Source organism: Perca flavescens, chromosome 8, assembly GCF_004354835.1.
Source record: "Perca flavescens isolate YP-PL-M2 chromosome 8, PFLA_1.0, whole genome shotgun sequence".
Lineage (NCBI taxonomy): Eukaryota > Metazoa > Chordata > Actinopteri > Perciformes > Percidae > Perca > Perca flavescens.
In genome coordinates this window covers 35,097,588-35,116,689 of record NC_041338.1, presented here as the reverse complement: position 1 = coordinate 35,116,689, position 19,102 = coordinate 35,097,588, and the positions used below count along the sequence as shown (strand labels likewise).

At 39.0% G+C, this 19,102-nt stretch overlaps 1 protein-coding gene across 5 annotated transcripts in view; it reads left to right on the top strand.

Annotated features, from left to right (window-relative positions):
• The window catches only part of LOC114559609 (voltage-dependent calcium channel subunit alpha-2/delta-4), a 245,186-nt gene extending 228,761 nt beyond the window's left edge, over positions 1–16,425 (top strand). For all 5 annotated transcript variants that reach the window (XM_028584356.1, XM_028584355.1, XM_028584354.1 and 2 more), the window contains 5 exons: positions 1,387–1,407; positions 1,693–1,810; positions 4,301–4,416; positions 5,120–5,202; positions 15,669–16,425. In XM_028584356.1, the coding sequence (XP_028440157.1) occupies positions 1,387–1,407; positions 1,693–1,810; positions 4,301–4,416; positions 5,120–5,202; positions 15,669–15,770 (440 nt within the window). In that variant the 3' untranslated portion in view covers positions 15,771–16,425. The remainder of the gene's footprint in view (positions 1–1,386; positions 1,408–1,692; positions 1,811–4,300; positions 4,417–5,119; positions 5,203–15,668) is intronic.
• Positions 16,426–19,102: the final 2,677 nt, after the last annotated feature.

The window sequence follows — 19,102 nt, the reverse complement described above, 5'->3', positions numbered from 1 at the left end:
CCTGGAACACCTCCCTAGGGAGGCGCCCAGGGGGCATCCTTACCAGATGCCCGAACCACCTCAACTGGCTCCTTTCGACGCAAAGGAGCAGCGGCTCTACTCCGAGCTCCTCACGGATGACTGAGCTTCTCACCCTATCTCTAAGGGAGACGCCAGCCACCCTCTTTAAGAACAATGCACATTTAATGAACATGTACAGCAGTACACGTAAAAGTGCCAGATTGTAGCCCAAAGGCTAATTTCCATCGGTAGTCCCATTTGGCAAATTTAAATTACAATAACAGGACATAAGATAAACACTATTAACATTTGCTATATAAAAACAGGATAAAACAGGACAAAAGAAAAGAGAAATAGGACAAATTATTAGTAAATGTTAAAACAGAGACACAACATATGCTTCACTAAGCTAATACGGTACAGCATACAAGTAGGGGCGATCCATACTTGGTTAGTTCGATCCGTTATATCCGTTTATTAAAATGCACTGCGTTCGTTGTTCGACTGGTTGCGATTGTTTTCCCAAGATGATAAGATTGGTCACATTCGATTAGCGGGAAAACATATCCCAGAAAACGGTTGACTCGGTACACGTGTTATTAACCCCTAGGGTCATTTTACACCGGATTTCTCCTTTAAGATGTCTCATGAAGTGCTTTCTGTCCGTCAGTCCTACTTTTTGTATAGTCCCATCTTGACGAGCGAAGCATTGAACGCATTGAATGAGAAGGTGTGTCCAAACTTTTGGCCTGTACTTTAAGTACAGCAGAATATTCCTGCAATTATAAGTCTTCGGTGCAGCTCCCGAGCCGTTTTTGTCAGCACCTAAGCTGAATCTACGTGAAATGCGAATAAAAAAAGCGCCAAAAACAGCGAAGAAAGCGCCAAACTAACTAACTGACTTTTCTCAGATCTAATGATTGTAATTGGACTTCTTCAGCTAGTTTGGTCTTTAAATTTTTTGAGTTATTTTATCTATTATCTGCTCTAGCTTTTCCAAAGTTTTACGCACAGTTACGGTGATAATAACGGTCCAAAATGACCCCTAAACCCCTACCCGCCAAATATGCGTACCTAAGTCTTCCACAAAAACCGAGGTAAACCGCTGGTACAGTACTTGAGTAAATGTACTTAGTTACTCTCCACCACTAATTATACCTGCTAAACATTGCCTGGCTAGCATGACATGATGTTAGCATGGTGCGTTAGCCGCACGTGCGTTTGTTTTTCTACATCTCATCTTTATGTCTCATTTACAAACATTCTGTTTCAAAATGGCCGGCCTCATCATCATCATCATCATCTCCATCCCTCCATCACCACCGCCACCACCATCATCGTCACTCCGGGCGTGGTGTTCTCTGTGATCCATCTTCATCCATTCAGCCAAGGCTGGCTATCATACAAGTGAGTACAACACGTGTGTGTGTGTGTGTGTGTGTGTGTGTGTGTCTGTCTGTCTGTCTGTCTGTCTGTCTGTCTGTCTGTCTGTGTGTGTGTCTGTGAAAATGTCCTCACAGAGACAGAAAAACGATGAAAACACGTTGAGGACATTTTAATGGTTTTGACTGGATGAGTTTAAATTAAAATTAGGAGGAATTTGCTTTAGGTTCAGTTCTCTCTGTGTGTGTGTGTGTGTGTGTGTGTGTGTGTGTGTGTGTGTGTGTGTCTGTTTCTGTGTGTGTGTCTCAGGTCATAAGCAGAAGAAGATGGATGCGTATCAGCCCTGCGACACGGCTTATCCCGGCTTCATGTACGACTCGTCTGTCAGGGAAGCCAACAGCCTAATCAAGTGTGGACGCTGCCAGAAGTACGACACACACACACACACGTTTGTTTCATTATCTTTGTGGGGACCCGTCATTGACATAATGCATTCCCTAGCCCCTTACCCTAACCTTAACCATCACCACTAAATGCCTAACCTTAACCCTTACCCTCACCCTAACCATAACCTAATTCTATCCCTAATCCTAAAACCAAGTCTTAACCCTCAAACAGCCCTTTAAACTCGTGGGGTCCAGCATTTTGGGCCCCACAAAGCTGTGCAGACCCCACAAGTATACTGTATTCCCCGTTTTTTTGGACCCCACGAATATAGTAAAACAAGCCCACGTACACACACACACACACACACACACATACACACAGACACACACACACACACACCTCAACAGTTACAAAAAGTCCTTTAAGTGTAACACTGAACAGATGTGAAACTAAATACGAACTAACTAAAACCTACAACTACCCGTCCTGCTCACTTCACATTTTTTAAACTCGACTCCTGCCAACATACAGAACTCAAACACGCTCTCTTAAGAATAAGAAATAAAAAATACACCTTCAGCTCCATCTTGTGGTCAAAAACTGTAAGCTTCTAGTGCATCGAAGTCTTTGTCTTTACTCATGAAAACAACTCTAACAGCACTGATGAACTACAGGGAAAAATTCCCCCTGAAACTCAATTTGATTTCAAGTCAGCTGTCCACCTTAAAAACGTGTCTGTCCGCAGTCGGCTTCATGCCTTCTGTATTATGTGTAAAACTCGGTCCCACGTTTAACCCTCCCACGTTTATACCTCCTGTTGTCCTTTTCAAAAAGTTTCTATATCTGAAAATGTGGGTTTCTTTCAACCACATTGTCAAAAAACAATTTAAATAACGTGGATTGTTCTGTAAGTTAAATGATCAGTTCACTACTTTCATTGAATTTGGGTGTTTTATAACATTTTATAGCATTTTGAAAAAAATAAATGATACAAGAACATTGAAAAAAATGGTAAAAATTTCAAAAAAAATAAATAAAACTAAATAGTGAGAAAAACGTCGGGAAAAGTGAGAAAAACTGATGACCGATTTGACCCAGAAAAACCAAAAGTTGCAGGTCGACCGGAAGACAACACAAGGGTTATCCGTACATAGTTGGTCGTTTTCACACTGAACATACTAGCCATAGAATAACTCTTAAACGTAACATATACAGCGTGCTGATGCACTTGGCTGCAGTTTTCACTTCATGGTTTAGATGTCAAAACTGCTTCTCTTTGTTGGGAATTTAATAAAAATGAATGAAGTATAATACGAGTGATAACCTGCTTGTTAATGACAAGATAAAGAGGAAACAGAGCAATATTATCTGGAGCTGCAAAGATGAATCGATTAGTTGTCAACTATTAACCCTCCTGTTTGATCCATTTTGAAAAAGTTTCTACATCCGAAATTTGTGTTTTTTAATTTCATTTTGTAGCATTTGAAGAAAAAAAAAAAAAAAAAAAAAAAATGAAATTGATAAAAGAATGTTGTGACAAAAACGTCAAGAAAAAAGCGCAGAAAACATTGAAAAATGTGACGTAAAAACTTGGGAAAAAAAGTGAGAAAAACGTCAGGATAAGCTTAAAAAAAACGACAAGAAAAGTGACAAAAACATCGAAAACAGTGACAAAAACATCATTTTAAATTTTGACCCAGAAAGACAAAAAGTTGCACGGTCGACAGAAAGACCAGACACGGGGGTGAAATTAATCAGCAACGATTTTGATAATCGATGAATCGTTTTGAGTCATTTTCTATGAAAAAAAAAGTCTCAGATTGCGCAAAGTTCTCTGATGTCAGCGTGTCAAAGAGAAGATATCACACAAGTTAAACTCCTCTTTACTTCTGACTATCATGACAGTACTATAATTTTATAATCTTTGCCGTAATGTGAGCAAACCTTCAGTAATTGCTGCAGCCCAGCACTATATGTACTAAAAATTATCATGTCGTCAGCATATACAGCATAAGATAATTGATAAGTTTCCAACAAGACAGCCTGTGTTACAACCATTCAAAAGTTTCTATTGGTCATCCTTATACACATTGAATACATATTATACTATGTGAATATGTTCTAGTGTCTTCTCTCCTCTGGGACAGTAAACTGAATATTGAGTTGTGGGACAAAACGAGACATTTGAGGACGTCATCTTCGGCTTTTTGGGGAAACACTGATCCACATTTTTCACCATTTTAGAGACCAAACAACGCATCCATTCATCCAGGAAACAATCAACGGATTAATTGACAATGAAATGCTAATCCGTAGTTGCAGCTCTAACATTAACATTTCGTTTTATGGTGTCATGTTGGCTTTGTGATTGAATGATAAACAGTTAATTGTAGATTTAATGAAGGCTTGTATCGTGTGGATGCGCCAACAGTGTTGTTGTCATTACTTAGAGTTCCTCAGGGGGGGCGTCAGAAACTATACGCACTACAGCTTTAACTGATTGTACCTTGTTGTTTGTGTTACGTTTCAGGATGTTTGTGGTGCAGCAGATTCCTGACAGTAACCTGGTTCTGGTTGTGACTCAGGCCGACTGTGACTGTTCCCGTCAGTACGGACCCATGCCGCTGGAGCCCAAAGAGATCAAATATATCCTTCACTTGCAGCACAGGTGTCAAACTCATGGGAAAACCCCTGGATAGGTTTTGATCCGGCCCGCATATCAATTTTGGTTCACAATAAATGTTGGCCCGCCTAGTTGTGCACCAAAACTTAAAGACTTTGAGACTCCCAGAAATTCCCACAGAAGCGGCGAGTTTTTGAAATTAAAGCTGGGAAACAGGTTGCTGTGAGTAGACTTTTGCTTGATTTGCAAAGTAAAGCAAAATTCTAAGATTTCTAAGGAACTATTTGCTGCCTTTTTTAGGGCTTTATGTGGACCAAACTGTAAGTGAGAAGACTATATGAGACATGGAATAATACAGTCAAAAAGATATTTGACTTTTTCGAAATAAAAGCATGAAAATAAACTCTACATGTCTGGCCCTTGATGCGATTCTCCTTTTCCAGTGTGGCCTTCTGGGAAGTTGAGTTTGACCCCCCTGACTTACTTACTTGCTGCTGACAGTTTATTTTTATCAGGGCGTTCCCACAGTTTCTCTGTATTTCTGTGAGACAAAATTACTTAAGTTTAAATAAAACATATTTATTTTTTAAGTCAGGTTCTTAAAATAATACAGATTTAGGGACAGATACTCCGGTGTAGTATCTGGATGTTTGATGGAATGTTTTAAGCGATGCTGAGCGGTAGTCCTCAGCGATGAGCCGTCTGTTTTACTTAACGGCAGTGAACATAACGCCACAGTGAAGTGCAACAGGATGAAATCCCAGAAGGTGCGCCGACGTCCGAGTTCCTGCCACGCCTACCACCCGAAGGTGAGTGCTGAGGCTCTGGGATCCCCAGATCTCTCACTACACATTCAGACAACTCTACGGACGGGATGTCTGCGGGGTCTTTAACAGTTTGAAGAGCTGACAAATTAATGTAGCAACAATTAAGGTCCTTAAGAAGTCTTAGATAGATTGTTAGATTAGTTTGTTCAAAGAGGTTTTATGCTGAAGTTTGTGTGGATTTAATGATTGTAGGCCCTTGTTCGACTTACTATACTATGATTTTTTCTGACTTTTTTTTGACATACTATACTATGATTTTTTTCGGATTTTTGCAACATACTGTACTATGACTTTTTTGGGGCTTTTACCGACATACTGTACTAGGACTTTTTTATGATTTTTTTCGACATACTATACTATGACTTTTTTATGACTTTTTTTATGATTTTTTTCGACATGCTATACTATGACTTTTTTATGATTTGTTTCGACATACTATACTAGACTTTTTTATGATTTTTTTCGACATACTATACTAGGACTTTTTTATAATTTTTTTTGACATACTATACTATGACTTTTTTATGATTTTTTTCGACATACTATACTAGGACTTTTTTATAATTTTTTTTGACATACTATACTATGACTTTTTTATGACTTTTTAAAAAAAATTTCGACATACTATACTATGACTCTTTTATGATTTTTTTCGACATGTTATACTATGACTTTTTTATGATTTTTTTCAACATACTATACTATGACTTTTTTATGATTTTTTTCAACATACTATACTATGACTTTTTTATGATTTTTTTCGACATGCTATACTATGACTTTTTTATGATTTTTTTGACATAGTATACTATGACTTTTTTTGACATACTATACTATGACTTTTTTACGATATTTTTTTACATACTGTACTATGACTTTTTTGGGGCTTTTTCGACATTCTGTACTATGACTTTTTTGGGGCTTTTTCGACATACCGTTCTATGACTTTTTTATGATTTCTTTCGACATACTATACTAGACTTTTTTTAGGATTTCTTTTTTACATACTATACTATGACTTTTTTGGGGCTTTTTCCGACATACTGTACTCTACAGACGGGATGTCTGCGGGGTCTTTAACAGTTTGAAGAGCTGACAAATTAATGCAGCGACAATTAAGGTCCTTAAGAAGTCTTAAATCCCATTTTTCAATATGTATGTTTGTCCAAAGAGGTTTTATGCTGAAGTTTGTGTGGATTTAATGATTGTAGGCCCTTTTTCGACATACTATACTATGATTTTTTATGACTTTTTTTTACATACTATACTATGATTTTTTATTACTTTTTTCGACATGCTATACCATGACTTTTTTATGATTTTTTTGACATAGTATACTATGACTTTTTTATGATTTTTTTGACATGCTATACTATGACTTTTTTATGATTTTTTTCAACATACTATACTATGACTTTTTTATGATTTTTTTCAACATGCTATACTATGACTTTTTTATGATTTTTTTGACATGCTATACTATGACTTTTTTATGATTTTTTTCGACATGCTATACCATGACTTTTTTATGATTTTTTTGACATAGGATACTATGACTTTTTTATGATTTTTTTGACATAGTATACTATGACTTTTTTTACATACTATACTATGACTTTTTTACGATTTTTTTCGACATACTATACTATGACTTTTTTATGATTTTTTTCGACATACTATACTATGACTTTTTTATGACTTTTTTTATGATTTTTTTCGACATGCTATACTATGACTTTTTTATGATTTGTTTCGACATACTATACTAGACTTTTTTATGATTTTTTTCGACATACTATACTAGGACTTTTTTATAATTTTTTTTGACATACTATACTATGACTTTTTTATGATTTTTTTCGACATACTATACTAGGACTTTTTTATAATTTTTTTTGACATACTATACTATGACTTTTTTATGACTTTTTTATAATTTTTTTCGACATACTATACTATGACTCTTTTATGATTTTTTTCGACATGTTATACTATGACTTTTTTATGATTTTTTTCAACATACTATACTATGACTTTTATGATTTTTTTCAACATACTATACTATGACTTTTTTATGATTTTTTTCGACATGCTATACTATGACTTTTTTATGATTTCTTTGACATAGTATACTATGACTTTTTTTGACATACTATACTATGACTTTTTTACGATATTTTTTGACATACTGTACTATGACTTTTTTGGGCTTTTTCGACATTCTGTACTATGACTTTTTTGGGGCTTTTTCGACATACCGTTCTATGACTTTTTTATGATTTTTTTCGACATACTATACTAGACTTTTTTAGGATTTCTTTTTACATACTATACTATGACTTTTTGGGGCTTTTTCCGACATACTGTACTCTACAGACGGGATGTTCATGGGTCTTTAACAGTTTGAAGAGCTGACAAATTAATGCAGCGACAATTAAGGTCCTTAAGAAGTCTTAAATCCCATTTTTCAATATGTATGTTTGTCCAAAGAGGTTTTATGCTGAAGTTTGTGTGGATTTAATGATTGTAGGCCCTTTTTCGACATACTATACTATGATTTTTTATGACTTTTTTTTACATACTATACTATACTTTTTACTTCTCCGTGAACCATCACCTTATCGTGGTGGAGAGGTTTGTGTGTCTCTGTGAACCTGAGGGCTGTGTTGTCTGGAGCTTTGTGCTCCTGGTAGGGTCTCCCAAGGCAAAGTGGTCTCAGGTGAGGGGCCAGACAAAGAATGGTTCAAAAACCCCAATGAAGAAGCAAGGTAGAGATGGAGTGACCCTGCCCGGAGGAAGCCCGGGGCCCCCGGCTGAGCGCCGCTGTGTTGGAGTTTACCCCGGTGGACGAGAGGGTCGCCTCCCTACGCCTGCGGGTTGTGGGGGGGAAAACTCTGACTGTTGTTCGTGCATATGCACCAAACAGGAGTTCGGAGTATTCGGCCTTCTTGGAGACCTTGACTGGAGTCCTGCATGGGGCTCCAGTGGGGGACTCCATTGTTCTGCTGGGGGACTTCAACGCACACGTGGGCAATGATGGAGACACCTGGAGAGGCGTGATTGGGAGGAACGGCCTCCCTGATCTAAACCAGAGTGGTTGTTTGTTGTTGGACTTCTGTGCTAGTCATGGATTGTCTATAACGAACACCATGTTCGAACATAGGGATGCTCATAAGTGTACCTGGTACCAGAGCACCCTAGGCCGAAGGTCAATGATCGATTTCATAATCGTTTCATCTGATCTGAGGCCGTATGTTTTGGACACTCGGGTGAAGAGAGGGGCGGAGCTGTCAACCGATCACCATCTGGTGGTGAGTTGGGTCAGGGGGTGGGGGAAGACTCTGGACAGACCTGGTAAGCCCAAACGTGTAGTGCGGGTAAATTGGGAACGTCTGGAGGAGGCCCCTGTCCGACAGACTTTCAACTCACACGTCCGGCGGAGCTTTTCGTGCATCCCTGTGGAGGCTGGGGGCATTGAACCCGAGTGGACAATGTTCAAAGTTTCCATTGCTGAAGCTGCGGCGAGGAGCTGTGGTCTTAGGGTCTTAGGTGCCTCAAGGGGCGGTAACCCACTTAACACCGTGGTGGACACCGGTGGTCAGGGAAGCCGTCCGACTGAAGAAGGAGTCTTTCCGGGATATGTTATCCCGGAGGACTCCGGAGGCAGTTGCAGGGTACCGAAGGGCCCGAAAGAGGCAAAGCAGCGGGTGTGGGAGAAGTTTAGAGAAGATATGGTGAAGGACTTTCGGTCGGCACCAAAGTGCTTCTGGAAAACTGTTCGCCACCTCAGGAGGGGGAAGCGGGGAACCATCCAAGCTGTGTACAGTAAGGATGGGACACTGTTGACCTCAACTGAGGAGGTAATAGGGCGGTGGAAGGAGCACTTTGAGGAACTCCTGAATCCGACTAACACGCCCTCTATGTTAGAGGCAGAGCTGGAGGATAACGGGGGATTGTCGTCGATTTCCCAGTCGGAAGTCACTGATGTAGTCAAACAACTACACAGTGGCAAAGCCCCGGGGATTGATGAGATCCGTCCAGAAATGCTCAAGGCTCTGGGTGTGGAGGGGCTGTCCTGGTTGACACGCCTCTTCAACATTGCGTGGAAGTCTGGGACGGTGCCAAAGGAGTGGCAGACTGGGGTGGTGGTTCCCCTTTTTAAAAAGGGGAACCAGAGGGTGTGTGCCAATTATAGGGGTATCACACTTCTCAGCCTCCCTGGTAAAGTCTACTCCAAGGTGCTGGAAAGGAGGGTTCGGCCGATAGTCGAACCTCGGGTTGAGGAGGAACAATGCGGATTCCGTCCTGGTCGTGGAACAACGGACCAGCTCTTCACTCTCGCAAGGATCCTGGAGGGAGCCTGGGAGTATGCCCAACCGGTCTACATGTGTTTTGTGGATTTGGAGAGGGTGTATGACCGGGTCCCCCGGGAGATACTGTGGGAGGTGCTGCGGGAGTATGGGGTGAGGGGGTCTCTACTCAGGGCCATCCAATCTCTGTATGACCAAAGTGAGAGCTGTGTCCGGGTTCTCGGTAGTAAGTCAGACTCGTTTCAGGTGAGGGTTGGCCTCCGCCAGGGCTGCGCTTTGTCACCAATCCTGTTTGTAATATTTATGGACAGGATATCGAGGCGTAGTCGGGGTGGGGAGGGGTTGCAGTTTGGTGGGCTGGGGATCTCATGGCTGCTCTTTGCAGATGATGTGGTCCTGATGGCATCATCGGCCTGAGACCTTCAGCACTCACTGGATCGGTTCGCAACCGAGTGTGAAGCGGTTGGGATGAGGATCAGCACCTCTAAATCGGAGGCCATGGTTCTCAGCAGGAAACCGATGGAATGCCTTCTCCAGGTAGGGAATGAGTCCTTACCCCAAGTGAAGGAGTTCAAGTACCTTGGGGTTTTGTTTCGAGTGAGGGGACAATGGACCGGGAGATTGGTCGGAGAATCGCGCAGCGGGTGCGGTATTGCATTCAATCTATCGCACCGTTGTGACGAAAAAGAGAGCTGAGCCAGAAGGCAAAGCTCTCGATCTACCGGTCAGTTTTCGTTCCTACCCTCACCTATGGTCATGAAGGCTGGGTCATGACCGAAAGAACGAGATCCAGGGTACAAGCGGCGAAATGGGTTTCCTCAGGAGGGTGGCTGGCGTCTCCCTTAGAGATAGGGTGAGAAGCTCAGTCATCCGTGAGGAGCTCGGAGAGAGCCGCTGCTCCTTTGCGTCGAAAGGAGCCAGTTGAGGTGGTTCGGGCATCTGGTAAGGATGCCCCTGGGCGCTCCCTAGGGAGGTGTTCCAGGCACGTCCAGCTGGGAGGAGGCCTCGGGGAAGACCCAGGACTAGGTGGAGGGATTATATCTCCAACCTGGCCTGGGAACGCCTCGGGATCCCCCAGTCGGAGCTGGTTAATGTGGCTCGGGAAAGGGAAGTTTGGGGTCCCCTGCTGGAGCTGCTCCCCCCGCGACCCGACACCGGATAAGCGGACGAAGATGGATGGATGGATGGACTATGATTTTTTATTACTTTTTTCGACATGCTATACCATGACTTTTTTATGATTTATTTCAACATGCTATACCATGACTTTTTTATGATTTTTTTGACATAGTATACTATGACTTTTTTATGATTTTTTTCAACATACTATACTATGACTTTTTTATGATTTTTTTCAACATGCTATACTATGACTTTTTTATGATTTTTTTGACATGCTATACTATGACTTTTTTATGATTTTTTTCAACATACTATACTATGACTTTTTTATGATTTTTTTCAACATGCTATACTATGACTTTTTTATGATTTTTTTGACATGCTATACTATGACTTTTTTATGATTTTTTTCGACATGCTATACCATGACTTTTTTATGATTTTTTTGACATAGTATACTATGACCTTTTTATGATTTTTTTCGACATACTATACTATGACTTTTTTATGATTTTTTTCGACATACTATCAGGGCTCTCAGGGTGGGGACAGGGGTCTGATCTGATAAATGACACATAAATACTTCGTACAAATAAAAAACTGTTTATTTAATTCAGCATTTCTTTGTGTGTGCGTGCGTGCGTGCAATAATCAATACTATGCATTGTCTGGATAAAATAAATGTAAATGGACTGTTTTTATATAGCGCTTTTCTAGTCTTAACGACTACTCAAAGCGCTTTAACATAGTACTGGAACCATTCACCATTCATACACATTCACACACTGTGGCCGAGGCTGCCGTACAAGGACTTTTTTTGGCTTTTTCCGACATACTATACTAGGACTTTTTTATGATTTTTTTCGAAATACTATACTATGACTTTTTTATGATTTCTTTTTTACATACTATACTATGACTTTTTTTATGATTTGTTTCGACATACTATACTAGGACTTTTTTATGATTTTTTTCGACGTACTATACTATGACTTTTTTATGATTTTTTTCGACATACTATACTATGACTTTTTTATGATTTTTTAATGATTTTTTTTGACATACTATACTATGACTCCTTTATGATTGTTTTCGACATACTATACTATGACTTTTTTATGATTTTTTTCAACATACTATACTATGACTTTTTTATGATTTTTTTCGACATGCTATACTATGACTTTTTTATGATTTTTTTGACATAGTATACTATGACTTTTTTTGACATACTATACTATGACTTTTTTACGATTTTTTTTGACATACTGTACTATGACTTTTTTTGGGCTTTTTCGACATTCTGTACTATGACTTTTTTGGGGCTTTTTCGACATACCGTTCTATGACTTTTTTATGATTTTTTTCGACATATACTAGACTTTTTTTTATGATTTCTTTTTTACATACTATACTATGACTTTTTTGGGGCTTTTTCCGACATACTGTACTCTACAGACGGGATGTCTGCGGGGTCTTTAACAGTTTGAAGAGCTGACAAATTAATGCAGCGACAATTAAGGTCCTTAAGAAGTCTTAGATGCCATTTTTCCAAAGAGGTTTTATGCTGAAGTTTGTGTGGATAAAATGATTGTAGGCCTTTTTTCGACATACTATACTATGATTTTTTATGACTTTTTTTTACATACTATACTATGATTTTTTATGATTTGTTCGACATACTATACTATGACTTTTTTATGATATTTTTGACATACTATACCATGACTTTTTTTTGGCTTTTCCCAACATACTGTACTAGGACTTTTTTATGATTTTTTTATGATTTTTTTCGACATACTATACTATGACTCTTTTATGATTTTTTTCGACATGCTATACTATGACTTTTTTATGATTTTTTTCGACATGCTATACTATGACTTTTTAAGGATTTTTTTCAACATACTATACTATGACTTTTTTATGATTTTTTTCGACATACTATCAGGGCTCTCAGGGTGGGGACAGGGGTCTGATCTGATAAATGACACATAAATACTTCGTACAAATAAAAAACTGTTTATTTAATTCAGCATTTCTTTGTGTGTGCGTGCGTGCGTGCAATAATCAATACTATGCATTGTCTGGATAAAATAAATGTAAATGGACTGTTTTTATATAGCGCTTTTCTAGTCTTAACGACTACTCAAAGCGCTTTAACATAGTACTGGAACCATTCACCATTCATACACATTCACACACTGTGGCCGAGGCTGCCGTACAAGGACTTTTTTTGGCTTTTTCCGACATACTATACTAGGACTTTTTTATGATTTTTTTTCGACATACTATACTATGACTTTTTTATGATTTCTTTTTTACATACTATACTAGGACTTTTTTATGATTTGTTTCGACATACTATACTAGACTTTTTTATGATTTTTTTTGACATACTATACTATGACTCTTTTATGATTTTTTTCGACATGCTATGCTATGACTTTTTTATGATTTTTTTGACATAGTATACTATGACTTTTTTGACATACTATACTATGATTTTTTTACGATTTTTTTTGACATACTGTACTATGACTTTTTTGGGGCTTTTTCGACATACCGTTCTAAGACTTTTTTATGATTTTTTCCGACATACTGTACTCTACAGACGGGATGTCTGCGGGGTCTTTAACAGTTTGAAGAGCTGACAAATTAATGCAGCGACAATTAAGGTCCTTAAGAAGTCTTAGATGCCATTTTTCAATATGTATGTTTGTCCAAAGAGGTTTTATGCTGAAGTTTGTGTGGATTTAATGATTGTAGGCCCTTTTTTGACTTACTATACTAGGATTTTTTACGACTTTTTTTTACATACTATACTGTGATTTTTTATTACTTTTTTTGAAATACTATCTATGACTTTTTTATGATTTCTTTTGACATACTATACTTAGACTTTTTTATGATTTGTTCGACATACTATACTATGACTTTTTTTAATTTTTTTGACATACTATACTATGACTTTTTTTTGGCTTTTCCCGACATACTATACTAAGACTTTTTTATGACTTTTCTATGATTTTTTTTGACATACTATACTATGACTTTTTTATGATTTTTTTCAACATGCTATACTAGGACTTTTTTATGATTTTTTTCGACATACTATACTATGACTTTTTTATGATTTTTTTCAACATACTGTCAGGGCACTCAAGTTTTGAACAGAGTTCAGAGTGAGATTTTGGCGGCAGGGGCTTGGGTGGGGACGGGGGTCTGATCTGATAAATGACACATAAATACTTCGTACAAATAAAAAACTGTTTATTTAATTCAGCATTTCTTTGTGTGTGCGTGCAATAATCAATACTATGCATTGTCTGGATAAAATAAATGTAAATGGACTGTTTTTATATAGCGCTTTAACATAGTACTGGAACCATTCGCTATTCGTACACATTCACACACTGTGGCCGAGGCTGCCGTACAAGGTGCCACCTGCTCATCAGATAAACACTCACACACATTTATACTCCGATGGCGCAGCATCGGGGGCAACTCGAGGTTCAGTGTCTTGCCCAAGAACACTTCGGCATGGGACTGCAGGGCCAGGGATTGAACCACCAACCTTCCGATTGGCAGGCGACCGGTCTACCACTGAGCCACAGCTACCATTTGTGTCGACGCATTTACGTAATCGATGACGTCAACTACGTTGACTACGTCGACGAATTGAACAGCCCTACATACTATACTATGACTTTTTTATGGTTTCTTCGACATACTATATATATATGACTTTTTTTCAACTTTTTTGACATACTATTCAATGACATTTTAATGACAATTTTGTTCAATCCAAACTTTATTCTGGACTCACCAGAGGGTCCATAGCATAAAGAAGATACAGACATACAAGATAAAAACCACAACAATTCATTATTCAACTCTAAAACATTCATATGTAGGCTCCAGTGTTTTCTGAACAGTGATCAGTACCGAGCGCAGCTAGGGCTGCTTAAAGCCTCTTTGATGCTGATCTCTGACTCATCCAAGCGACACATAAGAATGCCTCACATGTAGGGACACTGGAGGACACAAATAGTTGACTGGCACAATGCCATCTGGGAACCTAAAGTAACCGCCTCATTGCATCATCGTAAGCTATTATGAGCCTCCAAATACTACTCCTGTAGCTTCACCAAAGATCAGCTGTATACATAAGTGAGCAGAAAGCTCTAAATAATGAACATTTTACATTGACAACATACACACATACTGATCTTGCGAAGCAACACATTGCCCTGAGCATATAGATTTATGGTCAACAAATCTCTATGTCAACATTCAAATCATCGGTGAGAAAATGGCCAAAGTATTTTATTTCCTTACATTTCATGATAACATATCACATAATAAAACTCCTCTTTACTTCTGACTATCATGACAATACTATAATCTTTGCCGTAATGTGACATCAGACTTCTCTGCTGTCAGCATGTCAAAGAGAAGATATCACACAAGTTAAACTCCTCTTTACTTCTGACTATCATGACAGTACTATAATCTTATAATCTTTGCCGTAATGTGAGCAAACCTTCAGTAATTGCCGCAGCCCAGCACTATATGTACTAAAATGATCAGGTCGTCAGCATATACAGCATAAGATAATTAATAAGTTTCCAACAAGACAGCCTGTGTTACAACCATTCAAAAGTTTCTATTGGTCATCCTTATACACATTGAATAAAATAGGAGACAGAATTGGCGAACACCCTTGTTTACATGAACCATTTTAATGATTAATTCTGTCAAAGGCCTTGAATGCATCAATAAAACATAAATAGTTTTGGGTTCCATATTTTGCAAATATTTCTTTTAGAGCATGAACACAGTATAGTATGTCAAAGTCAAAATATAAAACTAAGACTTTTTTAATGATTTTTCTCGACAAACTGACATTTAAGGACTTCTCCTGCACCAAATGTATTTGATAATTTAATTTAGTTAAGTGAATATAAGTATATGTTTTTATTGTTCAACTCTTATGTTGAAATTCTCCAACAGGAAAATGCCAAGGAGTGTGGCGGGGCGTCAGCCATCATCCCCTCGCTCTCCGTCTTCTCGGTGTCTCTGCTCGTCTCGGCGCTCCTCCACCATTGGACGTAAAGCAGGAACCAATCAGGATGCTCCGAGGGACGAAGGGACATCTCTGATTTTCTTTCCTGCTGCTCAGACGAGTCTCGGCTTGCTGCAGTGGCGATAAAGGGCTATTTCTTATGTTTTAGACTTTTCTCTTTGCTGAACTTCAATGAGGACCAAAGAGTCCCGATTCTGTTGAAAAAGACTCTGGTGGACGGATGTAAACAGTGCGAAGAACTGTTGCCGTTACACTCAAAGAATGTAGTATCTTTGTAGCTTTTTGATACAGAAATATTGTACACAAAGTAGAGTTTTACATTCAAATGACTTAAAAATGTAATAAAAAGTAGTAGCATCAAAAGCTGCCGTACTCAGCTCTTTGGGAGGTAAAAGGTCAACAGGAAATACAGTGGCCAAATGTTAAAGTACAAGTTATACACTAAGACGTATACAGATAATTTTACCTGCAGCTGTGGTTTAAACCTGAGTTTAAGTCGTGTGATAGTCAGAATTAATCTCCTCAGGTTGAGTGAAACACTGTTTCAGATTTAAGCCCAGTTCAGATCAAAGATTTGCGACAAGATGAAACCGTTTTCGAACGTTGCAGAAAAAGGTTTCAGCGCTCTGAACCGGCCCGTCTCAGCTCGACTCAAACCAGCTGGTCAAGTCTCCAGAGGCTGGTTTTATAACGTAAGACTATCATGGCGGCTTGTTCAGAATACGATGTCATACAGTTCACCGAAATGTGTTTCTGAAAACATTTTAAAAGAGAAATAGGCCGTGCAGTTGCTGAATCTGTCTTCATTTCAGATCGACAAAGGTCAGTTTAAAAGATCCTTTGTCAGATTTTGAGAGCCTCTAGTCACCTCATCCCGCTTCCTCATTTACTGGTTAGCCCTCCACCAATCAGATGGGTCCGACTGCCGGCAGTGCCCGCCTTCCAACCGAGCATGTCAGGTCGGCCCCTCGGACGGACGATGGCACGCAACACACCGAACAGACTTGAGTCACCGACCTCGCCAGACTGTCCCACGGCCGATTATTGGGTTAGTGTGTCGGGAGAAGCTGTGTGTTGGAGCAGACATTAGACATTCTTTACCCTGCGCCTAATGTCTCAGCCTGTGTCCCGGGACATGGTGACCACTGGAGGGCAGCAGGGGGGGTTTATATTACTCAAAACATTCCCTTCTTGTTTTTGTTTTTTTTACAGTTTGTTAAAGGGAACTTCTGGTATTTTTGGTGTTATTCTTATAATTGTGGCCATTCTGTAACTGTAACATTGTTACGGTTTAACTCCGTTGTAGAGATTTAGGAATCGAGACTCCGCTGAAACAGAATCCAACAAATTGAGAGAAGCTTCCTAATAAATTTGACTGAAATCATTTGTAATTAAATACTAGGGATCTACGTCCAGCCAACGGGCAAGAAGAACATTTATCACGTATTGTTTCGCCTGTTTTAACAGAGTTAGGTTTCCCAAAATCTCTACAGTGAAGGTGATTGTTATAAATCAAATTGCAGCTCTTACATTTTAAAACTGTACTGTAGTTTGACATAAAGAATTTTTTGGAAAACATAATTAATTTATATAAACGTCGATGTTTCTGTCATTAAACACGTCAGCAGGAAAACTCATTTTAAATACACAGTTCATGTACAGGTGGGTTCAACTGACCTTTAGAGACTACATTTTTTTTATTTTTTATTTAGTCACTAGATTAGAGGCAGCGTTCAAAGACTCCAGGGACAATTAAAGGGTGTGATACACAAACTGGACCCTATTTTCCTATGTTTTTGTGTTTAAGTGAGCAACAATCTTTTAAATTGGTCTAGTATTAAGCGTGCCACAGACAAGTCTGCAACGTAACCCTATAGGGGTGCATTGTCAATTTGGTCAACTAAAAGTGCTTGTTTTGCCACTAACAGACACAGATTATTATTCTGAGTGTCTGACAAGATTATGGAAAGGATCCCTTCAGAGATAGACCTTTAAAACCTCTTTGAGACCTTTGTTTAACCAGAAACAGCTCTAAAGTCGCTAGCTCTAAACCCACCAGACTCCATTTAAAAAAGTCATACTTTTAGCGTGTATAGAGCAAACATATTTTCTCATATAAATCAGTTAACTATGTGTTTATTTCAACCAAAACTAGAGTTGTGATGGCTGGAAAAGTGGAAAGACGACCCAAAAACGTCTTTTCATAGTTTTATTTTGTTTCTGTCGACTTTAAATGAAGTGTATTTTACGATGCCAAAATAACTGTTTATTTACATGGAGTCTGGTGAGTTTAGCGAACGCGATTTCGCAGATGTTTTTAGGTTTAAAAAAAAAAACAGGATCTTACTAGCAGAAAAGGTCGACCTCTTTAGAAATCCTTTCCATAATGTTGTCAGACACTTAAAATAATAATCTGAGTCGGTCAGTGGCAACACAAGCTTATTTCGCCACTGCTCACTGCAGAGACCATGCTTAATACTGGACCAATGTCAAAGGTTGTTCCAGCTTTTTGGGATTAAGGCGTCTGCCGAACACTCCTGGTGTTCACATTCTGCCTGAGGGCGCCACCTGCTGGACACCTGCAACAACAACATGTGACATTAAGAAGAGAAATCCCCCAGTAGATACGCTTATTAATCACTCATTTAGGCGTCGGTCTCTGTTACTTCAGCCGAAGATTTTCAGTACAGAACATTCTTAATACTATGCAAACTTTATTATTAATATTTCTGCATGTTGTGGAGAGCCTAAAATAAGACAAAACATTATTTATCCCGAGGGAATTTGCAGTGCAGCAGTTACAATACAATGACAGAAATCATGTAAATTAAAAGGCTTTTTTAAAAAGGTTTTAAATGTAGATCAGAGTTTCTAGGTGTAAACCCTCGTGTTGTCCTGGGGGGGTAGCCTTGGGAAACCCTGACCAACTTCTGGCAAATTTGAGATTTGCTCTGCAAGTCAGTCTGTCCAAGAAGCCCATTTCCAATTTCTCCAAATCGAGGCACCAATCACAACCATTGAGGATTGTGTCACATTTGCTTCACACGAAGGCGATAGCACAGCGATGGCGACCAGCTTTTTGTTTACATTCAACATAACAGCCACCAAAGCGCAGCAACCCGTTGATCTGATTGGTTGAAGGACTATCCGATTGCGCCCAGAGGCATTTGAGTGGCGTCCGTTGGCGACGCCCCTTTGGAAATGGGCTGTGAATGAAGCTTCCCCCAGACCCCTCAGTCTCAGTTACACCTGAGAGTGGGGGGGTCTTGTGTCAGCCAAGCTAGTCCTGGGGTCAAATTTGACCTGTTTTCAAAGTTTTCTATTTTAGAAACATGGGTTTCTTTTATCCAAACTGCCCCAA